Raw genomic sequence first — 26,237 nt, forward strand, 5'->3', positions numbered from 1 at the left:
TTTTTTGAAAAAATATCATACAAATACTAAGGAAATAATGTTTCATTGTGGCAATTGCAATATTATTTAATTATTTTGCTACGTTAAAAAGTAGCTTAAAATCTTACATATTTTTATTAACATATATGATCTTTACTGTATTTTATTATATGTAAACATCAACTTTTTAATTTCACGGTTATATTTTTTACATGAAGTCAAAAAATATGTTAATAACACCTACACATTAATTCTTTTATATTAGAAAATAAATTATTCGACCCTTAACAAGATGAGTTGAATAGAATACGTTAACACTTTGTTTTTTGCATTTATTGGTAAAAACGGTTTTCGATATATTTAATTAAATGCATATATATGTTTTTTGATTTATAATTAAAATCTTTTTAAAAAATAAACATGTTTGAAAAAATTACATATTTTTTTTTGCCAAAAATATTATCTGACTTGTGATGAGGCGCTGGTTAAATAACTAGTTAGTGATTAGAACTAGATAAAATTCTCAGCTTTATCTACTTGTAAAAAATCAGAAAAAATAATTTGATTGTTATTAGATCTTAAAAAATTAATATAACTTTCATTGTTTAATTCAATATAAACCATTTAAAATTATAAGTTTAGATTCCCACTTATTTAGTATTTTACAAAACAAAAAAAAATTTATCTAGTGCCATCTGCAATAGAAGGCAGGCTTGTGTGGTTAGATGTAGGAAACATACCAATTTGAAATTCACACATGGACACTGCTTTGTAATTTTTATGATGACAAGACACCAAATGCAGGCAATTGGATATGGGTTTGAAGTGCAATTAGACCCAAGTCTAGATGAGTATGAGTCTAATTAGTTATTAGGTTAAATATTCTTGCACTTAAGTTAAGCTTATGAGTCTAACATATTGTCAAATATATCATTCTTAGTCTTGGCTGTACACCAAACCTAATTAGATATGAATCTGACGACCTTCTCAACCCATCAACCTAGAACTTGGTTATGTGTCAACCATAATTAGACAATTAAGCATGTGTCTAATGTATTGCCATGATTAATTGGACAACAATCTAGCTTGTTGCCATTCTCATTGACTATTAATGGCTAAAAAATTGACTATTGCCATAGGCTTACATGTTAGGCTATAAAACTTTTTTTTTTTGCTTTCTTTCTTTTTTATAATTTTTATCATAAAATATTAATATCAGAAATATTTGTCTCCTTACATCCATAGATACATTCAAGAAACTATCATATTTTTATCTTATTAATATTGTATAAGAGATATTTATCTTTTATTAATGCTAAAGAAAATAACTCTTTAATCCTTTTATTCCAATAAAATAATATGGATTTATAAGTTATAAATACACTTAAACCATCCAGGTAAATAAATCATAATATCTCTATTCTCAAAAAAATATCTTTGTAATTTTATAGTATTTATTGGAAGTATTTGCTTTTATTATCTAGGGTCCGAATATCACTGCAGGGCAGTTTTTTTTGGGATAAAAACTCTATCTTGCTTTGTATTTATTATCTTCGAAACAGGTTATGCGCAAGTATTTCAACTAGACCTGTCATTTATAATGATGACTCAAAAAGCAACAACATTCCCTAAAACGCATCTATCCAACGTTGCCTGTACTGCCCAATCATAATCCTAAGGGTACATTGCAAAAAAAAGGCCACTCCAACTCATTTTTCACACCCTTGTTGCTCAAGTTTTCTTGCATGCTTGGGAGAGCTACCCTGCTCTCTCTCTCTCCCTTCGCCACAACAGCCGTCCCATTGAGGTTTAGCAGGATCCATCTAAGCATTCGATCAATCCTCTGTCAGCGCTCAATGAACCATAAACTATGTAGCAATGGAAGCGCCATTGCAAAATTGGATGAAATTAAAACGGTGAACTAACTTGTTGCTGTCATGACAGTTCATCACTTGTTACCCTCCCGCAAGATATCGATTATATTGTAGATCCGCTTGTCAGCCTTCGATTGAATCTGAGTTTTAATCACATTTAAATTTCTACTGACAATCAACTTAGAAACCACAGCTAAATTTCTCAATAACAAATTCTACTTTATTCTCATTACACATTATAGTAAGATCTTCAAATAGAGAAAATACTACAGAAGAACTATAAAGTAGATGAGGTAGTGGTAGTGGTGGTGGTTATGAGTGCTGCAACAATGAGTTTTGAATCTTTGAATTAGGTCCGAGCAGGAAAAAAATTGGCAGTAGGGCCGTTTTCTGTCAAGGTGTTCTGCCACTATGAATATGCATGTGGCTTTATGGGGAGCACTAACAGCTAAATTAAGTGTGAAGCAGGTGAAGAATCTTACCTTCTCAGCAAGGAAAAGTACAGCGTCAATGGTGCCCTCAGCATATATCGATCTACCGCACACATTATGTTGAAACTCCAGAGAAACACTGCAAGAAAAGAAATCAGAAAATATACTTGTTTTCAACAAAGAGAGAAAAAAATAAACACAGAATCCAAATGAAAATGAACAATCAGGATGTTTGTTCTTACGTTTTACCAGGTGATGACAGATAATAGAAATGAAATGCATGACCAGACAAATACTCATCTGGAACTCCCACCAACTCCTTTTGTTCCTTGGGATCCCAAATCATTTCTATCTGGGACAAACTTAGCACAAAATCATATAAAAAAGACATCACATTTTTTGGGACCAGTTGCCATAACAACATACGACCAAATCCTCTATGCAAACACTTACAAGACAGCAAGGTTGACAAGAAGTTCAAACCGGAAAAGCGGTGTCGAATGAAGGCTGGGATTAAAGATATTATGACTGAACTTCATGATCAAATTTTAATTTCTTTTGTAATCATGTCAAATTTCAACTTTTACATGTACCATGATGAACAAGGCAAATGAAGCGTGGATTTCAGTATTTTCCAGTGAATATAAGGATAAGTTATGCTGTAATGAAATGTGAAAAGCTTTAAAGCCACCTGGTCATCAAAAGACACCCCCAATTTCTTGAAGCAAGAAATGACAGCCTTGGCAGTTGCAGATGTGTCCAACTTTGCTGCTTGATGGGACTCTTCACTTTGCTGCTTGACGGGGCCAAATGATTTTGGAAGAATTTGAAGTCCAGCAGAATTCGCTGCCATTATAACAGAACTCCCCATTTTGCCATTACAGCCATTTACCTCCAATTACAAAATAATACAAATTTATAACCTCCAAAATAATTTTTCCACAAATGACGAAACAATTCATAACAGCTTACCAATTAAGTAAAAAAATAGCACATCTTACCATGATAGGAACAGCAGTACTTTTGGTTGACATGGACATTACAACCACAAAAGGTTTCTGTTTCTGATGTCATAAAACAAAAACAAGTTAATGTATTAAAGGGTGTTAGCAAACTTAGCTTGTTAAAGTTACATTTTTTGCGTTGCCCTCTTTGTCTATATTGATTTATGCAGAAAGCAAAACAAAAAAGGGAAAAGCTTTGGTTCTAAAAACAATGAAAGAGGTAAAATGATAGCTGCAGCTTTTTAGATCACCTGATAATGCTTGGTAAAGAAACGAGTTCGATTAGAGTTAAGTGGATTGCAAAGAAAGGGCGGTTTTAATGGCTGCTTAAGCTCTGCCCCTTGAACCCACATTTTTCGCTTCACAAGGAGGAGGAGATGGTGATTTCTTTTAGGGGGTTCCCCACTAATCGAATAGTGAAGTAAAGCCAGCAAGCCACTCGAGTTGATCCAAAAATAAAAACACTAGATTGATGTCAGACGTTTCAAAATGAAAACGGTCATTTTGTAAGAAAGAAATGGACTTCGCGTTTGCAACCAGCAAACAAAACCAGTGTTCGGATCCAATGTTGACAATCCATTTATGGCATGTATCTTAAGCTTAAGAGATTAAGTGGGGTTTTGTGTAGGTTCTTTCATTTTCTCTTGTCAATCACCAAAATCTTTTCTTTTCTTGTCTTAAGAGAATCAAAAGAAAAAGGAAATGGATTTTCTGTCTGCTTCAACCAAAGCGTTAATATCGAATTCAGTTCTTTTTCACCATCAAAACCGGAGCTTTTTGCCTTCCCATCAGAAACCAACGCAATTATCCTTCTCGTCCTCTTCTACTGGTGAGCCATTTCTTTTTAAATCCAAACTACTAGTTTCAATTAATGTGAAAGATGATTTCTTATGATGTTAATTTCATTGGGATTCAACTCTACTGCAATCTACGATAATTAATGTTGAGTATTTTTCTCTTCTTGGATGGTAATTAAGAAAGATCATTTCTTTGTGATATTGATTTCAAAACTTTTCAGGATTTGGGACGATTAGCATTGCCTTCGAGAGAAAAGGGCGGTCATCCTTGGTGGAAACAACAGCTATTAGGCACTTGGAAGGGTCAGTTACCAGAACTGAGGGACTTCGCTTTGCAGTGGTGAGTTTTTCTTTTTTTTTCTTTTCATAGTTTATTTAAGTTTTCGTTTGAATTGATTGTTGTAATTTGTTGACATTGATGATTGGAAACAACATTCAAAGGTCGTGGCCCGGTTCAATGAGATTATTACAAGGCCACTTTTAGAGGGAGCTGTTGCAACTTTCAAGAAATATTCAGTCAAAGAAGAAGACATTGATGTAGGCAAACTGTTTTATTTTAGAAGCTTTTTTTCGAATTTGCTTTCTTTTTGTTTGTAAATTTTGATTAGGGTTGTTTTCATGTATTTCTCTTCAGGTTGTGTGGGTTCCGGTAGTTTTGAAATGGGCATTGTTGCAGAAAGGCTAGGCAAGTCAGGAAAATATAATGCGGTTGTGTGCATTGGAGCTGTGGTATGAATGATTTCTCTTCATAACCTTGAAAGAAGTTGTTACTTGATGAAATGTTAGTAGTGAAATGCGTTAGGAGGGGTGGCTTCCTCCTCATTTTTCTTTCATTGAAGCACATGTTTACAGGCTGACCCTGATATGTGAATTATTTTCTTGCTGTTAATGATAGGTAAGAGGTGATACTACTCACTATGATGCTGTCGCTAATTCAGCAGCATCTGGAGTACTTTCAGCTGGTTTAAAGTCAGGTTGGTAGTTACACTCTGCTGGTTTTATTGCTTGGTTTTGAAACGATGTTGTTCTTTGTTGACCAGGGTTTTTAAAGTTTGTCCTTGACTGTAGTAATTATTCTGTACAAGTTTCTGTGACATATTATGTCATATTGTAAAGTGAATATGGAAAGGCAACATGGGCTCAAAGATGCTAGCAATCACCGATGAAGAGTGGTTGTTGTTGTCATTATTGCAGAAAATATTACTGTGGTGTGTGTAATACTTGGCAAAACTGATGAAACACTCTCATCTAATGTTCTTCACACATCAAACACGTGTGTCAGAGTGTGCATCGTCACACACAGCCAACTCTTTATTCTGTAGATGTCATTGAGCATCAAATTTGTTTTGTTTCTGCCTATCACTTGGAGAACTGAGAAATTGCGTTCTCCTTTAATGTAACACATACTTGCTTCGTCAACCCTTAAGGAAATGATCTTGCTTCTGCTGCCTGCCAGTTTACTGCTGCTCTCTACATTTTTGTTGAAAGGCTTCCCAGTGAAAAACTGATGATGCTTTTTCTTGAGAATTTGCAGGGGTTCCATGTATATTTGGTGTTCTGACATGCGAGGACATGGAACAGGTGAAAGAAGCATTTAAATAAAACCAAGACCCATAGGTTTCTTTCAAGAATGTTTCATCTGAGAACTTTTGTTTTGATAATTGCAGGCGATAAATCGAGCTGGTGGAAAATCGGGGAATAAGGGTGCTGAGGCTGCTATGACAGCAGTAAGTTGATTATGTTGAATATACGCTGTTAAATGCTTTGGATAAGTGCGTGTGCACTGATTAATTATGTTCTAGTATTTAATTGTGTCTTCTACCAACATGCTTATTCTTAATTTCTTTCTCAATTCTCTTCAGCATATTTCTTCCTTCATTAAAACTTAGTGGGATAGGAGGTGGAGGGTGAAGTGTTCATCTACTTCGTTGTCAGTAAACAATATATTTTTATTAGCAGAACTGAGTTTTGTGAGGTGTTGTGGGTGGTGCAAAGAAGTGTTGCCTAGTTGCTTAGCTGAGACCATTGTCCTTTAGGCTCATGCTTCAAAATTTACATGCTTAATGCATGCAATAGGTTCAATAAGCTTTTCTACTTGGTTTCTGATGTACCCTTTACTTCTTGTCAACGTGAGAACTGCTTCATTGATGCCAAGACATAAAGATACAATGAAGTCCATTTTGTTCTTATCACACCATGGTTATTTCCTTTTGCTAGTAATATAACAACTTGATCTATCTAAAAATTTGGAATCACTAGCTGTACTTCTTCCTGCCTGAGATATGACAAGACAAGAAAATAAATTACTTTTTTGAATCTTTTGACTGGATAATTTAATTAATTTTTTTTTAATTTGTTTTGTATTGCAGATTGAGATGGCATCCTTGTTTGAGCACCATCTAAAGTAATGGTACTGTCGCTTTGAGGAGAGTTTATCAAATCCTTTATACCCAGTATCATCTTGTCCTGGGAATGACTGAACTTGTATTTTCATTTTCTTTGAAACTGCTAGAATTTTTTGAGAATTTGACGAGACAACAAATGGGCAGCCTCAACATCTCAGATGATAGTCAGCCATTTGTCTATTGCAATTATTTTCCTTAATTCATGAAATTGCATAGGCAATGGAAGAGACATCACAGAACTATGTTAACTGCTCACATATCTTGACATGTCAAATGAATTTGAATAGATAGAACTACCTAAGTTTGACAAGAAATGCCTTAAAGCTATTTCTAGAAAGAAAGATGAACGAAAGGATTATTTATTATTCTGTTAGTTCTTTGGGAACTGTGTTCGTTGTCTTACGTTATTTCTCCTTGTCTCCTCACCAATGGAGAATACTACCTTAATATTTCCTGAACAGAACAGCCATAATATTTCTCACTCTGGCCATCTTGTTGCTGTTTTCTGCATGTGAAGAAAAGGAATGCTGAAAACAGAATTCACCATGAAGCTACGCTGTATTGTAAATGTGCAGATGAGGGGATGGAAGAATGAAAAGAACAAAGAGAGAAAAGGAGACGGCTGGCCATAACCCCATGAACCTGAGACAAATGCCTTCCTTGATAACCACTCTATTCCAAAATGCCAGGCACTAGCTATTGCCCTTCAAGCTTCCTTCTCAGATAAAATGACCAAACTGTCCCAATCAATCTTGCTTGTTGCCCTTTCTCTTTTGCCCCAAAACAAAGGACAAGGGAAATGAAGCGAGAGCCATTCTCAGAAGGCTGCAAGGACAATGTGGTAAATCTATCGGGTGGTCTAATGCTCTTGTCTTAGGGCTGTTATGTACCATTAACTTGGCTAATACGAACAAATAAAGTGAACAAAACACAATAGAGCCAAGGAATAAAGATTAAACGAAAAGAAAAGCGACACGAAGCTTAGAATCAAAGTTAAACATAGTATCACAAACAAAGCTGCCCACATGAACCGTGAAAGCTTGTCATTATGCTGGCACAGTTTGTAAGTATGAGTTACGGCTAGCTTTGTTTGTGACTGTCTGGCACAGTCCGCAAATACAAGCCATGCAAGGAAGATTTCTCTTTGCAATAGCCAGCAGGAAGAAGAAATCAAAATATTCTCTTCCATTCGACTCTTTTAAATCTGCAACCGCAGAGAGAAGATGCTAAGCAATATACATTGAAAGATCATAATTTTGACTGAGGGTTCATCTTCATACACTGATACATCATATGGTCTATTGCTCTCTCTTGACATGGTGATATTGCAGCTTTCTGGTCCCACCCCTGTAAATCCGCAAGCAAAGTTCTCCATCCCTGAATTAGCTCATAGTAGTCGAAAACATTTAACAACTTTATCTTCTTTCTCTTTGCCAAGTTTGTTCATATCCAATTCTCAGCAACATCAACACCCCATATCCTCATTCTCTCCAGTAAATCAGGTCAATTTTTCTTTCTTTTGTTGCCTGCCTTAGTTTCAACTTTCTGCTATTGATCTTCCAATCGATATATATAACTTTAAAATGAAAGCTATTTCTGGATAAACTCGTAAACCATTTAGTTTGTAAATGTAGTTTTTGCCAAGGTTTGGAAATGCTTAGCATGTGTGTATAATGTTTGAGAATTCATCTATGGCAGAGTGTTGCAGCTATTGTATTTGGAGACGGATCAGAGTCAAGACTCTATCCATTGACAAAGAGAAGATCAGAAGGAGCCATTCCGTTAGGAGCAAAGTACAAAATCGTTGATGCAGTTATCAGCAACTGTATTAACAGTAACATAAACAAGATATATGCTCTAACACAATATAACTCTACTTATCTCAATTCTCACCTCTCAAGAGCATATTCTGGCTTAGGCCTTGGAAAAGATGGGTTTGTTGAAGTTATTGCAGCATATCAGAGTCTTGAAGACCAAGGCTGGTTTCAGGTCTGCTAGCTGGTCTACTTTCACAACACATTTGTACTCGATGCTTATTACTTCTATTCCATGAGGGGCCAGACTACGATCCACAAAGCCAATGTGATCATTTCTGTTTTTTTTTTTTTTTTTTTATCAGGGAACTGCTGATGCTATAAGAAGGTGCTTGTGGGTACTGGAAGAGCACCAAGTGTCCGAGTTTCTTGTCCTTCCTGGCCACCATCTCTACAGAATGGACTACCAGAAACTAGTAGAAGTCCATCGAAGAAGCCAGGCTGATATAACAATTGCAGCTTTGAATTCAAAAAGAGATCAAGACCCAGGTTTTGGCACATTAAAAGTGAATTCACTAAATGAAGTTGCAGAGTTCCACGTGAAGTCAGAGAGGGAGCCAATGATTGTCCCTTCAGTAAGTTGATTTCAGTAATATTCTCCTCCATATAGTTATGATACTGCAAAACCCAGTGGGGATCATGTTCTCTAAATAATCTCTGCTAAACTGCAGGCTCAAAGTTCCCAAGCATTCAATGATAATGCTTATAGGAAGTTATCAAGCATGGGGATCTATCTTGTTAATAGAGAAATTATGACAAAGCTTCTAAATGAATACTTCCCCCAGGAAAATGAATTCGGAACTAAAGTGATACCTGGCGCAATTTCGATTGGAATGAAGGTCTGACTAGATTTAGCTAATTAGGAATTAATTTTGACATTAACTTTTGTTTCTATGTAATAAAATTCATTTGTTCTGTCAAAATATGTAATGATGTTTCCGTTTCTTCTATGAGCTTTGATTAATGAGAAGGTGCTGATTACGTGCATGGAGCAGGTTCAAGCTTATGCATTTGATGGATACTGGGAGGACATGAGTAGCATTGCAGCATTTTATCAAGCAAACATGGAATGCATAAAGGGATTAAACATGGGATACAAGTCAGTGTTTTCTCTTCGAGGAAGGCTGAAAGTATAACACCTATAAATGGCCTCTCACTAACGCACACAAACTTCATTTCTTTCCTAGCAGCTTCTACAATAAAGATGCTCCTCTATACACCATGCCTCGCTATCTGCCTCCATCTACTATAATTGATGCTGCCATAACAGACAGTGTGGTCGGAGATGGTTGTATCCTTAATGTAAGAATAACATTTCCATCTCCCTCTCATGCTTCTCCCTTCTGCTCAAAGTAAGGAATATGCTGTCGTAGATTGTGTTTGATCTTGTTTCTGAATCTGTCTTGCTTTTGTTTCTTGAAAATGTGCCTTTGGCCTTAATTAAGAGTAGAGGTGCAAGATAAAAGGAACAGTTGTTGGTATGAGGACAACCATTGGAGAAAAGGCCATCATTGAAGATTCAGTCATCATGGGCTCTGATATCTATCAAGTAAGGGTGGTTCTTTTTCTTTTTTTTTAATAACCTTTCACTTTTTCCTGTTGCTAAAGAAATATAAGCACATTTTCTGGTAAAAAAACCTATGCATATTTGCTCACATTCCTCCAATCATGTATGACCAACTGAAATGTGGATGTTCAACAGAAAGACTATATCCAAAGGAGTAGCAAGGAGGGCATGGCAATTCCGATAGGAATTGGTGATGAGACTCACATAAAGAAAGCTATTATAGATAAGAATGCAAGGATTGGCAGAAATGTAATGGTATGTAAAATCTAAGCATATCAAATTAGCAACCAAATCCAATGCCAAAGCTAGTCATGCACACAAAAATACAATCGATTTCAGAATGTCTAGGTGCAAGTCCAAGGCATTATTAAAACAGGATTGTCTCTGTGGGACTGAGTATTGAATTCCTGCCATTCCTTACTCGTGTAACATCCAGGCAATTATGTTATGCAGATTATTAACAAAGACAACGTGCAAGAAAGCAACAGGGAGGCCAATGGCTACATAATCAGTGGAGGAATAGTGGTGGTTCTAGAGAGTGCAGTGATCCCAGATGGCAGCATTTTATGATATGGTTGAACAACATGATTATCATTCATTTATTTCTCAATTTTATTAAAACAAAATGTACACTGACATTTTTTTGGAGGAGTGAGTGATCTCTATGGCACTTGGAATGTCATTCAACATGCAATTGACAATAAAATTTAATTCTTTCAGTGATTTTCTACAGTTATGAACTTTTGATACTTTTCACACATTTTACATCCTTAAACTATCTTACATGTGCAAATTATACCTCACTAATGACCATATTTTAGGAATTAGGAAGGGCACAAATTTCTTCCCAAAGTTAGTCAAGGTACTGTTTAATTCATTGTGATAAACTACAGGGACTAGCTTATAATTAACTCTAGAATGTTAGGCAAGAAAGAAAAAGTTTAAAAGCTGAAAAACCAAAGGATTCAAGTAACATAGAAAATAAAAAATCACATATCTGTTAACAATCACTTTGTTTGTATTCAAGTTATACAACTTATAGCCTTTAGACATTGAACTATAGCCAACAAATATACACTTGTCAATAATGGTACCTAGACCACTTGTACTCATAAATTCTTCATTCTCAATCTTTACTCTAGTTTGCCTCATTGTATCAGTGTCATTAAACAAGTTTTTGTTTGGTGTCATGTAATTGCTACAAACACTATCAATGAGTCATTGTCCCTTCTTGTCTTCTATGCTACTTTGACTACCATAAAACATGCTTTCATCACCTACCTTATCTTTGGCAACATGTGTTTATTAATTTTTCCTCACACCACAATCTTTAGCTAAGTGATCAAACCATTTACAATTGAAATATTATATCTCCTTTTTATACCAACAATCCTTAGAATCTATAGCCTAATCTATTACAAGTATAAAATCTTCTAGCATCACTATAGCTATTTCCCAAATTCATTTCTCTTCTACCCCTTTGATTTCTACCCAATCCTCTACTTCTACCTTTTCCATATTCTTCACCTCTAAAGGATTCAACACCTATTCTCACATTACTAAAAGATACTTTCTCATGATCATGTTTACTAAAAGTATGCTTTGATTGGAAATCATTTTCTATGGACTTCTCACTCCTCTTAACTAATCTTTTCTCCTCATACTTCAAAAAACCTATCAACACATGAACACTCAAGTTATACCAATCTTTAGTTTCTTCTATAATTGCCATAATAAGATCAAACTTTTTTGAAAGGCTAATCAACACTTTCTTTATAACTCTTCTATTATTAATATCCTTACCACAACTCTTTGTTTAATTAACAACCATAAGATTCCTATTAGAAAACTTATCAACAACTTCATTTTCCTCTATTTTTATATTCTCTAGCTCTCTTATAAGACTTTGGATAATAGCTTTTACATTCAAATCACTTTCATATTCACTTTGTAAAGTCTTTCATACTTGCTTTGCATTTGTGGTTCTCATGATCCTTGGAAAAATAGGATCATCAACTCCTTTTTAAATCAAGCCAAAGGTTGTTGCAATAGCTGTAATCCTCTTTGCTTTCAAATCTTTGAGTTGTGCTACAGGAATATCATCAATATCTTTATATTTTTCATATACTACATCCACCATCTCTCATAAGTCAAGAGAGATGAGTAAAGTCTTAATCTTATGCTCTAAAATTCATAATTGTCTCATTTGAATATTGGATGTTGGACTCCAACTTGAGCAACCTTCTTTGGACATTTTCTTCCTCCTTTAATCTTAGATAAAGCTTCTCTTTGACATCTTTTCTGATACTACTCTATTGGGTGGTTTCTACAACCAATGAGTCTCATAAAATACTCTCAAACAACACACTTAAACATAACATTTCATTGCTGTAATTTTATGGTACAAAACTCACACAAGAGAGGGCTTACAATGGAGGAAGACACACACACACTACTATTGTTTTTTCTTTTTTTTGTCACAGCACCAGTTTCTACCTATTTTCAACCTAGCTTTCAGTTGTACCTACTATCATTTACTTCAATAATTTTTAGCCCCATGCACCCTATTATTTAGATAAAATAACACACTTAACTTAACATGCATCCAACTCTAGTTAACTTTAAGCTAACACCATAAAATTAACTTTACAACACATTAATGATAAAAGTAAAGTTAAGATAACTAAGGACTTGATTTGAAAGATGATTTGGATTTTGACTTTGATTTGAAGGAAGGTGTTAAATTAGAAAATGATGTTAGTGACCTTAATAGGATGGTGAGTATGTTATGAGATGGCATGTTTTAAGAAAAGAAGGAGAAGATCATGGAAGATTTTGTTTAAAGGGTGTCCCAATTCTCTGGACCTTCTGATTGTAAGAAACAAATTAACTTTAATAGAGTGATTGTGGAAGCATAGACTGTAAAGGAAGTTTTGGAAATTACTAGTGAGATGATTACTGTTGTTGGGAAAGGGTTTACTCATTCACTGTTGTCCTCATTGAACATTGCTACTACACTTTATTGAATTGTCCTTGGTTGTTAAAAAAGGTTCTAAGATCATTCATATGTTAAAGAACTGATTCAACCCAATAGTTTAAACTTTTAGATGAAGTTCAAAGATATGATTATATTATTCGTTAACACATACATTGAGTGAAAACTTTTTCGGCTTGAAACTTGCATATACTTACACTACTTTGTGTTTAATTTTTATCAAATAGAATATGAATGGTAAGATCCGAACTCGTGACTGTTTGGTCAATAAAATTATGATATAATATCAAAAAATTATATCAACTTAATAACTTAAATTTTTAAATAAAACCACAAGATATAATTTATATTATTCTTTAATATCACAATTTCGATCTGGCTTTTGCTTCTCTGTATGAGCCAGCTGACTCTTTGCTTTAGGCTCCGGATACTTTTATAAATATGCAAACCAATACTGCTCCTTAAAGGCCGAAACATCATATTCTAATGAGGAGAGCAGCAATGAAGCCAGTGGAGATCTTGATGCAGAAGGACCTTTAGGCCCTCCAGTGCTCAGATTTAGTAGGTATCAGCTGGGAATATAGCTTGGTCATATGCTGTTCTAGGACAACTGGACCGAATTTTGTTTTCAAAAGTGTAGAGAACTCTAAGCCATTCTGAGGAGCAAAGGCTTTCAGAGCAATACAGAGAGGATATCATGTTTGCTTCTCAGGCTCATAATCAATCCTTGAAGCTCGATCGAGTACCCCATCTTGAGTTGTCACTTGGGGGAAGTCTTGAGGAGAAAATTGCTCGTGCTGGAAAAACTAGAAGGTTTAATCAGAAAACAAAACTTCTTTATTTGGGAAGGAAGTTGCTCGTCTCCTGGTGAGCACTGGCCTTGATTGGGTGAGAGAATATGTTGTGGACGGGTACACAGTGGATGCTGTTGTGGTTGATAAGAAGATTGCTTTGGAGATCGATGGACCAACTAATTAATTTCTCCAGGAATACTGGTTGGTATCGTTACCAAGTAGAAGACAATAGTTGAGTTATCTGTTTGTTCTCGATCGCTCAGCTATTTTGCTTTCAATTTAATTATTTATCCTCTTATGTTCTGCAGGAGTGCCTTTAGGAAATACCATGCTGAAACGGGCGTACATTGATGATGCTGGTTGGAAAGTGGTATCACTGTCTCATCAAGAGACGAGCCCCGTCTTCTCACAATCCAGAAGGCTTCAGTATTACATCTTTATGCACAAAAGAAATTTACAGGAAAAACTGACAAAACCATGAAGTTGAAAGTGAAACTGGAAAACATGGGGTGGTTAACTGTTTTTGAAGAGAACATCAATATAATATCCACGAAATCACATTGGCGTCTGTTTTTCAGGAAAAAAAAATGTTTAACTTAATCATGTACTTGTAGCTTGCCGGGAAAGAGTTAGGAGTAAATTAAATTAGGGAGATGGACGATTGTGCATAGTTACTTTAAAAATTGGAATGCATCTTGTTTTTTGAAGGCCACCATCCTCCATGCTTGTGCAAGATAACAAAACTGATCTAAGATATATAAAATTCTTAAGAGTTTGAACCAAGAGAATGTTGTGTGCATCCATGCATGCATCCGTTTTGTATATAATAAGCACAGTGAACCTTTTGAGTTTTGAGAGAGGATTTTTTAAGAAATTGAAACTTGAAAGAGTAGAAGAGCTTGTAGTTAATAAGGAAGAGGAATGGCAAACCAACCATTATTTGTATGATGATGATGCATTACTTGTATAAACTGATAGTACTATTATATGTGGTTTGTTTGATTGAAGCAGTGGGAGGAAATTAACAGAAGGCATGCAGTGATGAGAGATGTGTTAGGTATTGCCATTAGTGGGACTACCCTACCACCAAACAAAGTGGCCACCACCACCAAGCAAGTGGCAGCATCATTAGTGCCACTAATGGTGGCATGTTTTAAGGGAGTCTTGTCCCCTACATGTGCTGGAGAATGCCTATAAAGGAGGCTTATATTTGAGAGCAAGAGTGTGAGAGAGTGAGAGCAAACGTGAGTGTGTGCAAGAGTGAAGAGAGAAAGAGGAGCTGCAATGGCAGCAGCCATTGCAGCAGCTGCAAGGCAGCAAGAGAGATGGGAGTTGAGTGATTAGATCCTCCTCCATGTATTTATTGTATCCTTTCTCTAATCTCTAATAAATGGATTCTCTCCCGTGGATGTAGGCGGTTTTGCCGAACCACGTAAAATATTGTGTCTCAGTGTGCTTACCCCTCCGTTGAGCAATTATCAGTACACCACCGGTCACCGGATTCCGCGCCCAACAATTGGTATCAGAGCATATGGTTAAAGTGGTGTTTGATTTTTGCTAAAAAATGAAAGTTGTCAAAATTATGTTTTGACCATACCACTGTGTAGAGGAGGCCGAGACGAAGCCACTGGTGAAAACGGCGTCAAAATCGGACGTCGGACATGGCCGCACTCTCCATCACTCTCCGGCAAGGCGTTTGCCCACGCGCCCCACGCGCCCCACGCGTCTTCTTCACCCGGATGAGTTGACCCGACCCGAATACCAGTTGACCCGACCCATGTGAACAGTATACATGAACAGTGACAGTGCCATGAACAGTACTATGCAAAGGATGACATCAGCATGATGCAAGGATGACATCAGAGTACACAGTCAGCAAGGAATTGACTAGTCAACATCCATGTCAGCATAAAGGGGCCCACCTGCCACGTCATCAGCCACGAGCCGAGCCAAATTGAGCCGAGCCGAATTGGAGCCGAGCCGAGCCGTGAGCCGAGGGATAGGATCCAGTGTAGCTGATCCTACGTGCAACCGGATCTGAGATTGAATCTGAGCCGTTGTTCAGGCCAGAATTGTGTTGATCAAATCTTAGCCGTCTGAAGTGCGATTTGGACGATTCCAGACATGTTTCCAGCTAATTTGATCATTCCGGATGCAATGGTACGGTCCGATCGTTGAGATTCGAGACCAAAAATAGCGGTGGTGAATTATTAAAGAGAGATTGCCCGATCAGGAGGCATCTGAAGGTCATCATGGTGGTCGATGAAGAAGAAGAAGAAGAAGGTGCACATGTTTACCCAATTACATGTGCTAAACTGTTAAATGGAAAAATGTAATGCCTTGATGGAAGGCAAAATTGGGACACTCAGGACACCCGAGATGTGGACGATTTGAGGTGTAGAGTGGAAATTGATGAAGACCAATCTTGACGAATCTAAACACCAGTAGTCTCGCTAGATGTTGAGAAATCATGTATTAAACCTGTATATCCCAGATCACTTGTAAAGGAAAGCCGCAACAAAGCTAGCAAATGGTTGTATATACGGAGAGACAGTACGATGGATAGATATAGCCTAAGAAGTTCTGTCTAGGAGATTGGGTTTTAAGCGGGACCGTTGTGACCCCTCCAATCTTTCCTGGGAACTTGCTTAGTGGAAGGATTATCTATACGGTACTATTTTCGTATATATAGCAGTTTGTAATGAAACGATTGAAGACTAGCAGGATGACGGCATAAGGGGAACAATTGGGTTCCGTATGATCAAGGATCTGATGGAGTGGTGATTTCTCCAAAGAAGTTAGATTCGGTGACTGTGATTTCTCGAGGGGAGAATTGATGAAGACCTTGATAATGGAAGAGAAATACAGCAAGGGGATAAATATTGGCACCCTATTTTGACTTGGACAGGTGTTGTGATAGGATGAGCTGCTGTCAAATATAAGCAAGGAATAGGAAGAAATCTGGAGAACAGAAATTGCACGAGAGCACACAGAGATTGTGCAGAAGTACCCGAGGGATCCAATGAGGTACTGTAATGAGACAACAGGTGCAAGGAGAAGAAGAGTTCCCAGATGAAGCTCAGAGCAGAGACTATGTTCAACATGAAGTCTCTTATGCTCTTGATAAAGGCAACAAGCGAGGACCTTTCCAATGCATGCAAGGATGGAAAGATGAGCTGTTGCAGAGGCACCTAATTGAGGGGGTGCAAACGCCTGTGATAAAAGGCGACCGCCTATGATGAAAGGCGTAGACACCAAAGAGAGTGGTGTAGTGGAGCTGTCAAGCAGAAAGGCGTAGAAGCTCCAAACATAGAAATCGAGGTGGAGGATTGCGAGGAGTATACCGCAAGTTTCTCTTTCTATGTAATCAGTGGTAGTAATCTCTCCCAAGTCCACATGGTGGTAGAGAATCTTGAAGCCACTGGAGTCATCCCGATGAAGGAGGATGAGACCGCTCCAAGACGAGCGGAGACACCTCGGATGGAAGGTGTGAGGGCCATGAAATGAGCCCAGTTCAGACCGCCGCATGACGACGAGCGAAGACACCTCAGGAGAAGGTGTGAGGGCCATGATAGGAGCCCCAGTTCAGAACGCCCCAAAGCCGATGTGATGGCTAGATATAAGTGGACAGATGGATAGCCAACAAAGTGGCTATGATGAGTATGAAGACAAATGCAGGATTGACTTTCATGGATATTGCCCCCATGCTAAAGATCAATGAGCTAGAAGACATTTGCCTTGGACAATAAGTGGATAACTTGTGGAGCATTAAGACGCGGCTGCTATGAAGGAGCAGAGGGCATGCGCAGGTTCCGGGAACGAGTTGACTCTTGTCAAGGTGGTGAGCTCGGTGATGGCATTGTAATACTCAGAGTATGGAGATAGATATGGATCAACCTTTAATGGGCTGCCCCCATGGTTAAAGGTGGAGAGCTACCTGGACTCTTACGACTAAGAGCGAGAGACTCATGGAGAAGTAAGGCGTGGTTCCTATGGTGGAACAGAGGGCAGGCGCAACTCCTGGATGAGTAGACTCTTGGAAGAGTGGTGGGCTTGTGATCATATTGAGATACTCAGATAATGACTGTCGCACTTGGAATATCCGTTTGAGGGGGTGCTGTAAGCCTTGGTGTGAGGCTTGATAAATCATTCCGGACCGAGCATGGTTGATACGCTCGAAGGGGAATGTTCACAGAGACAAGCGTTAACACTCTTCAGATGTGATGTGTGAGACCATCTGGTTGAAGTGATCCTTTGGTGTAAGCAAGGGTGTGCTTTGGTAACTCTGGTGATTGAAAGGTTTGGCGAGTACCTGTAAACTTGGCCACGAACGCTCTCGGAATGGTAAGCTTGGAAAAGCTGCAGAATGCAAGCTTGTGCTGATGAAGCAAGAGGAAAATTGCCCACATAAATGGCAAAGGGGGTGATTGTTAGGTATTGCCATTAGTGGGACTACCCTACCACCAAACAAAGTGGCCACCACCACCAAGCAAGTGGCAGCATCATTAGTGCCACTAATGGTGGCATGTTTTAAGGGAGTCTTGTCCCCTACATGTGCTGGAGAATGCCTATAAAGGAGGCTTATATTTGAGAGCAAGAGTGTGAGAGAGTGAGAGCAAACGTGAGTGTGTGCAAGAGTGAAGAGAGAAAGAGGAGCTGCAATGGCAGCAGCCATTGCAGCAGCTGCAAGGCAGCAAGAGAGATGGGAGTTGAGTGATTAGATCCTCCTCCATGTATTTATTGTATCCTTTCTCTAATCTCTAATAAATGGATTCTCTCCCGTGGATGTAGGCGGTTTTGCCGAACCACGTAAAATATTGTGTCTCAGTGTGCTTACCCCTCCGTTGAGCAATTATCAGTACACCACCGGTCACCGGATTCCGCGCCCAACAAGATGGAGTACCAGAGAGAAATCCTCAACCTCAAGGAGCATGTAGGCGTAGAGAGTAGCAGCAGCAAAGATGCATCACCTCAAGGAGCATGTAGCTAGGCGGAGAGAAGAGTGATGCATCATAATCGATCGATCATAAAAATTAATGGGCAGGGCATATATAAGAAATGATGGAAGTTTTGGCAGATTCAATATATACTAGTTAGTCCTCGTTGATTTGGTATGTTTATCCTTTTCAGTTCAGTCATAAGAATCAATCAAATGTAGGGAGGAGCAGCAGCAGCAGCAGGAGGAGGAGGAGGAGGAGGAGGTTGTGCCTTGTATTATATTTATGCTGTTCCTGTCTCAGCCAGCCTTGTATTGTGAAATTTAAATAAAATAAATAAATATTGGTGGGAAGCTGAAGCAGAAGCTGGTTTTTACGTGACGAAACGGTGTCGTGAGTGCTTGTTACGTGGATTGAGTTGAGATGGAGGGAGCCGCGTGTTCCGTTTAGAGTGATAGGATTTCTATCCATCCATTACTTAACACTTGAACACTTGTCGTTTTTCAGATCTCAGACAGAAAACGCGTAAACGCGGATCTTTTGTCGGTGAGTACACGTGTACACGCCTCATCCTTTGGTCAATTATGTCTTTTTGGAAGCGACATGGTTGCTCGTTACCACTCCCATTACACACGATCACGCTCTCGTTCAATCATACGTTGCTGCTGCTGCTTGTATCTTGTAATTTCCGATTTCGGTTTCATCTTCAGGTAATCTCTTTTCTTTTCTACCAAAACAAGATCATCATCTTCTTCCCTCTTCTTTTTCTTTTTCTTTTTCTTTTTCGTCTTCTTTTTGTACCGTATATGATACATGCAAAGATTGATTTTTTCTTTGTTCTGTTGAAATATGCATCATCTCACTGTTTTGATCTGCACTTGAAAGAAACAGATCAGATCTGAATCTCAGCTCGTTGTGTTTCTGAATCACTGATACTTCTGACTTCGGTTTCCATAGTTATCATCTTTTCTTATGATGATCTGATACATACGATTAATAATTAGGAGATCCTAAAATTGCTACTTTGCTTCATTCATGAATATTATTAATACATTATTAATGTAATGCAGAACTCATCTCTGTTAATCTTTTTTCTTTTGATTAATTATTATGATAATCAATCAAGTCAATTGCTTTATAATTCTACATTTGATCCCATTTTTCTAATACATACGACACACATCTTTTTATCCACAGTTGCTAAATTGTCACCTGTTGTTCAGATCACACCACGATTCTCTCTAAAAAAAGAAAACTAAAACGAAATAATTTTGTCAATTTTCTTGTAGAAAATGGGAGTCATTTCCTGTTATTTACCTCTTCTTTCTTTACGGCATTGTATTTGTCGGAGTCTTGAACCTATAAATGTGCTGTTGTGTCTGATTTTGACTCAACTGTATTTCATTAACCATTCCAAAACTTCATCCATAGAATACGGAGTTCGATTTTCCTTTGTTTTTTAGTAGCCCGTAACAGTGGTGGTTTGAGAGTTTCACCACGAGCTTAACAATTTTTTTGCTTCTTTCCTTAGGGAGACGTATTGACTTTTTCATTTCATATATCAAAACAATGAGGATTGTGTTGCAGTTATTCATCTTTAGCTTACCAGTCATGAATCATGAGCACCCTTCTTCTGCTTTTTTATTCATTCCCTCTTATGTGATATGTTTCTGTTTTCGTTTCTTTTCCTGGTTAATTGTCCTTATTTCGCTCTTTAACATTTGGAATATGTGCTGCTCGTTGTAAGGTATGGCTTCTTCTGACAAGCCAGAAATAGTTGATAGAGATGTCAAGGAGAAAGATCACAAGGAGGATGACAAAGATGAAGAGAAGGGTGGATTTATTGACAAGGTGAAGGACTTCATTCAAGACATAGGTGAAAAGATTGAGGGAGCAATTGGATTTGGGAAGCCAACTGCAGATGTTACTGAAATTCACTTCCCCACAATCAACCTTGAGAAAGCCGATATTGTTGTTGATGTGCTTATTAAAAACCCAAACCCTGTTCCAATCCCTCTCATAGACATCAACTACTTGATCGAGAGTGATGGAAGGAAGCTTATTTCAGGGTTGATCCCAGATGCTGGAACTATTCGTGCACATGGCGAGGAGACCGTCAAAATCCCAATTCATCTGGTTTATGATGATATTAAAAATACATATGATGACATTAAGCCTGGGAGTATAATTCCTTACAAGATTAAGGTTGACTTCATTGTAGATGTGCCTATTTTTGGAAGGCTTACTCTACCACTTGAGAAGACTGGAGAGATCCCCATACCTTACAAGCCTGATATTGATCTTGAGACAATTAAATTTGAGAGGTTCTCCTTTGAAGAGACTGTGGCAGTGCTTCACTTGAAGCTGGAAAATAAGAATGATTTTGACTTGGGCCTCAATGCCTTAGATTATGAGGTTTGGCTGTCCGATGTGAGCATTGGTGGTGCAGAACTGGCAGAATCTACCAAACTCGATAAAAATGGTATAAATTATGTTGATATTCCAATCACCTTCAAGCCTAAGGATTTTGGTTCTGCACTCTGGGACATGATTAGAGGAAAAGGCACTGGTTACTCCATGAAAGGACATATTAATGTGGACACACCTTTTGGAGCTATGAAGTTGCCCATCAGCAAGGAGGGTGGGACAACCCGCCTCAAGAAGAGCAAAGAAGATGGTGGTGACGAGGACGAGGATGACGAGGTACTTTAATTGTTAGATTACTTGGTCAATCATTCTTTTTCAAAGGCCACCCAGTTGTTGTTTCTGTACTGTTATATTAGACATTTTATTGGCTTGATTCAAAATCTGGCTCTATATTGTTTTAATTTGATTTTCAAAGGCTTTTAAAGGTCTCTGCATGAAATGTTGGTTTGAGACACGGTATATTTGCATCTGTAAATTATTCCATCTTCTCTTGCCTTGCTAGTCAATGACGTCATGACCTTTTCCCGAGACCTAATCGTGAACCTTATTCTAACATAATTGGATTGCGTACATTAACTCAACCGTGCAGAATTGCTTGAGTTGCTACTATCATAACATACCATCAAATCAATTCCTTTAGTTTTTAAGTAATGGTAATGTATGACCACTTCTAACATGACAATGCGCAAGGTACTATAGTGGGATTAAGTGCCTTCAACTCTTCATCTTTACTGTTGCACGTTCTGTTATGATATTTTGTGTTTTTTCCTGCACTAAACCATGTCAATAATTTTTCCTACCTTGTATGCAGGAATAAAAAACAGACAGCATCTGGAAGTTGTTTCTTCAAGTAGCTGTTGCTCGCTTATTGGTAGAGAGTGAGTACAATAATACATCAGAAGGTTATTGAAATGAAGGTATCTACTTCTCTGCAATCTTTAAGCAGGGAAATCAGCATCTCCATTTGTGCATGTGTGTTGTTGACTATATCGCAATATGGCACCTTCTCTGATATCTTTAAACAGGGAAATCAGTGCCTCCATTTGTGTAAGTGTGTGATTGTTGGCTATATCGGAATGTGGATTTTTAAAAAAAAATACTTTACCCCTATCTGCAAGCCTTGGTAGTTTTTTTGAGAAGGCAAAATCTTAACTATATTGTTCTACTGAACCGTGTTTCACTGATGCCTAGTTTTTTTATAATAATTATAATTATAATAATATAATGTTTCTGGGAAAAAAGATGGTGGCTGTGGGCTTCCTTGCCTCAGCTCATAGATTTGCGTCTGTTTTTCTTGTTAGTAAAGGGAACTCGAAGAAGAGAAAAATGTGTTGCCTGGTTGCATCGTGGGCGTTGTGTTAAGGCCAGCCCGTATGTTGTCTTGCTTGTGGGCTCTAGTATATTGTACGACAGAGCACTGTAGGGTTACCCTTTTGGAACGTGGAAGTGGACAATATATTAACGTCGATAATAGTATACTGGCACATATGGATTAGGACATTATCTCCGATGAGAAAAACCTTGTCCGTTTCTGTTCGACAGCGCCCTGTCCACCAGATGCATAATCTCATCTGTTCATCAAACGCACCTTGAGTCTTATAACTAATTAGGTGTACCTCGTTCAGCCAAACTCGCCCTTCCTGGGCTTCCCAGGTAGCACCCATCAGCATTAATTTAAATATAGCCTGGTTGGTTCAAGAAGAAGACCTAGCGTGAGTGCTAGTCTGAACTCTCGTGACAGTCAAAAGCAAGCTCGCAATCGTCAAGGGAGATGATGCAGCGATCAAAAGCAGAAGAAGCGAGGGTCCCTTGAAAAAACTTGTCGATATAGGGCACACCGGTGTTTTCTTTGGAGACACTGTTGGTGTGGCATTTCATTAATTTGTAGGACCTCAGCCCTGGTTTCTTTTCTCTCTCCGTTGTATGCCAGACAAATCAAGTGAGAGACAAGAATGGTGCGGCCATTGGACCTTTCCTAGGTCCCGTATCCTACTTTGTGCTTCGCTTTAAAACTGGCACTGGCAGGATGCTGTATATAACACGAATTTTTAATTAGAGCTTTAAGAATTTAAGAATTGTGCTCTGTGTAACAAAAATATTCAAGATGATGATTAGTTAGTTGCCAAAGATGGCCATGACTCAGCTAGGAGCATATCATTTTCTACGTTCCAACTGTGAACAAACAGAGGGAGGTTTGAAGGAATCAGAGGGGGGGGGGCATTGCAGAAGCAACATGGTGGGTACGTACAGGAGAAGGTCAAATCATGTCCCTCGTACACATTTCACAGGTGAATTGCTAGGCTAGGCTAGGCTAGGGTGGCCTGCCAAAATGCCATTCCTTGCCAGCAGGCAAGGCAGGAGCCATATGAAATGGGTCTGCAGGCTGGGTTGGGTCCCAATTTCTTAAAGTCAAATGTTACGCTAGTGATATGGGTTTCCCTGTGCAGGGACAGTATGCGGTGAATTGACTCGGACCAGTCTCTTCTAATACTGGCCCTAACCACCCTTGCTTGCTTGCCCACTCCACTCGTCCGGTGTCCATGACCTCCACTACTTCATTTATATTGGCCCAATATGCCATTTGGAGCCACAATTTCTTATTATTCATGAGTGCTGTGGTCGAGGAGGAGTGTTTGTGTTCTTAATTGAAAATGTATTAATATGATATAATTTTTTTCTTTTGGTTCGAGTTAATCTGAAATAGATTAAAATGCGATTATGGTTATGTGTGGGAAGAGTAGCATAATGTTGTTAAACAGACAAACACGCGATCGTTTATTGTTACTGTAGTTTTTTTTTTTTTTTTCTCACCAATAAAAGTAATGTTGTGTAAGAATGGGGTTAGTTTTTAGAAGAACGACGAATTTGATAGCCGGAAGAAATGACCAGAAAGCGGTGCGTCTATTTTTTCCAAGGAGTTGAGTATGTGGTGATGCACCATGGGCTGCTTTATGTGCCTAGCAATAATTAGTCAAAACACCTGCTGATGATCATGCCCTGTTTGTCCACGAGGCATGTGTATCACAAGGCCCTTCAATCTTTACATCTTCGAGGTTTCCTGGTGCTCAGTCAATGACAATACATCACTGTGCATGCGAGTCGTCGGAGAAGCACAGGTGTCCAGCACAGGTGTCCAAGTCCAGCCACTTTTGAACTTGTCTGGCATCCCTTTTCTTGCATGCTCAACAGCTACATCAAGGAAGCTTCACTTGGTCCCCTTGCAGCACCCTTCGCAAACCGTACGTGTGTCACTAGCTCGTTCAAGGTGTGAGGTTTATTATTCAATGTCAAAATTCACGAGCCTCTCCTCTCTGTCTTTTGTACAGGAGCGCCGCATGCTACATCCAAAAGATGATAATAATAATAACCCTTTATTGTAAAATGAAAAATATCTGTGTCCAACCATCTATGTGGTGGCTCAGTGATAAGAGCTTGGAATTAACAAATTTGTTTCCTCTGTGGTCTCAGGTTCAAGCTCTGGAGTTGCTCATATGATGGCCACTAGAGCATAGTTTTAAAACCCGGACCAGCCCGACGGGTTGACCCGGTACCCGGCCGACCCGGGCATGGGACCGGTCCGGGTGAAGGCCAAAACCCGTTTGGGAATTGACCCGGCAAGACCCGGTCAACACCTGACCCCAAACCCGTTGACTTTTATTTTTTTTATTTTTTTTTTTTGCTAAAACTACGTCGTTTTGATTTTTTTAAAAAAAATTAAAAAATAAATTTTGACCCGGCCGACCCGGCGACCCAATCAAAACCCGGAACCCGAGCCTTGGACCGGGCCGACCACCGGGCCGGATCTTAAAACTATGCACTAAAGGCTTACATGATGGTTAACTTTAGAGCCCGTGGGATTAGTCGAGGTGCACGCAAGCTGACCCGGACACCCACATTAAAATAAAAAAAAAAAATTGTGCCCAAAACAACAACGTCACGAAAGTGGATGGGTTTGGTTTGGCTAGATGGGAATGGATATTGACCAGAAACGATCGAGAGGTGGGGTTGGTGTTCAATCAACGTGGTTGAACCAACTTGGGTGTTTTCAATCCTACACGCCCAAATCAGACCACAATTAATTTCAAGAATATCTTTTAGGTTCTTGCACAGGAGCTTAATCTGGACTTTTTTTGTTTTTATGAGGGAGATTTAGACATCCTACCTTAATCAATGGATCCTAGCTACTATGTATGTAGTTAGAAAATATATATAAATGATGATGCTATGTATGCAATGTATTTTGGATGTCCATTAATGAAATATGGTCGGTTGATAAACAATGGTTTTCAGCATTATAGAAGGGTACGGAATCTCTTGATCGATCGATCACTACATTCTTGACGATGAAGTTACTGAATAATATTGTGCACTTGTTCTTTTCTTCGAGAGCACCGCAGCAAGAACATCTTGATCGTGTTATTGTTTATTGCTGTGGTGGAACCTGCGATGCAATCCTGGCTAGTGGATGTTTTCGCATCTAAATTATCTAAAAATATTTAAAATAAAATATCAAACTGAATGTTTCTCAACTCAAATATATATATATATATATATATATATATATATATATATATATATATATATTTAAACACAGGCAGTTCAAATTAATGCGTGAATAATTGAAAGCTTAAGTAAGTTAAGCGAACCCACCATGCCCTCCCCTGAAGAACTTGCCATTGCAAGCTAACATTCATTGAACATTGACGTTGTAATTAAGTTCATTGTTTGATGACGAAGATCCTGAATTATTCATGAAACCTTAAGTAATGGGTTTTGAATGTACATTACAATCTTGAAATTGAAAATCCCTATTAATTTCAAGTTTATTACTTTACACAATTCTCTTTCCAATCTGTCTTTGACCAAACCAGCTCCAAATACCCTCGGGAATCTGTCCGCCCCTTGTTTACATTACATGGGAGTGATTATATATAAATGGCTAAAAAGGAGGGAGAGGAAAGAACTGAAAGGAGATTCCATCCATGCTCTGGTCTTTTGAATGCAGGAACTTAAGATTAGAACAACTTGCAGACAGTATCCATTCCTCCAAGACATTCATGGATTTTCAATTCTAATATTGTCAAAGAGCAATTGCCTGATGGTAAAGAATGAAGGGGCCATAGCCTATAGCCAATAGTCAATTCTAAAATATGAAAAACAAATTAAAAAGGTTGTTTGTACGAGGAAGGGATAAGCAAGTTGGTACGAGCAGG

General features: G+C 38.2%; 3 protein-coding genes and 1 long non-coding RNA gene across 4 annotated transcripts; 3 read left to right on the forward strand and 1 right to left on the reverse strand.

The window, feature by feature from the left end:
• Positions 1-3,085: 3,085 nt before the first annotated feature.
• Positions 3,086-3,669, reverse strand: LOC140955754 (uncharacterized). Its single transcript, XR_012170246.1, has 3 exons — positions 3,540-3,669; positions 3,286-3,348; positions 3,086-3,176 (listed from the first exon to the last, which is right to left on the reverse strand). It is a non-coding gene; the product is annotated as an uncharacterized lncRNA (long non-coding RNA).
• LOC118029096 (6,7-dimethyl-8-ribityllumazine synthase, chloroplastic-like) lies at positions 3,645-6,836 on the forward strand. Its single transcript, XM_035032900.2, is given in 9 exon segments — positions 3,645-4,117; positions 4,307-4,425; positions 4,527-4,622; positions 4,720-4,732; positions 4,735-4,814; positions 4,981-5,059; positions 5,620-5,666; positions 5,753-5,812; positions 6,455-6,836. Coding segments are annotated over 9 exon segments (660 nt in total). The 5' UTR covers positions 3,645-3,990; the 3' UTR covers positions 6,494-6,836.
• A 722-nt stretch (positions 6,837-7,558) lies between these two features.
• LOC118029097 (inactive glucose-1-phosphate adenylyltransferase small subunit 2, chloroplastic-like) lies at positions 7,559-10,594 on the forward strand. Its single transcript, XM_035032902.2, has 9 exons — positions 7,559-7,992; positions 8,189-8,479; positions 8,610-8,879; positions 8,976-9,143; positions 9,300-9,403; positions 9,495-9,606; positions 9,755-9,853; positions 10,007-10,126; positions 10,325-10,594. The coding sequence occupies exons 1-9, from the start codon at positions 7,807-7,809 to the stop codon at positions 10,439-10,441; spliced, it is 1,467 nt and encodes a 488-aa protein (XP_034888793.1). The 5' UTR covers positions 7,559-7,806; the 3' UTR covers positions 10,442-10,594.
• Positions 10,595-19,155: 8,561 nt separating this feature from the next.
• Positions 19,156-22,194, forward strand: LOC118029110 (uncharacterized). Its single transcript, XM_035032921.2, has 3 exons — positions 19,156-19,307; positions 20,345-21,300; positions 21,836-22,194. Exons 2-3 carry the CDS (start codon positions 20,347-20,349, stop codon positions 21,839-21,841), a joined length of 960 nt encoding a protein of 319 aa, XP_034888812.1. The 5' UTR covers positions 19,156-19,307; positions 20,345-20,346; the 3' UTR covers positions 21,842-22,194.
• Positions 22,195-26,237: the final 4,043 nt, after the last annotated feature.

This window comes from Populus alba, chromosome 7 (genome assembly GCF_005239225.2).
Source record: "Populus alba chromosome 7, ASM523922v2, whole genome shotgun sequence".
In the NCBI taxonomy this organism is placed as follows: domain Eukaryota; kingdom Viridiplantae; phylum Streptophyta; class Magnoliopsida; order Malpighiales; family Salicaceae; genus Populus; species Populus alba.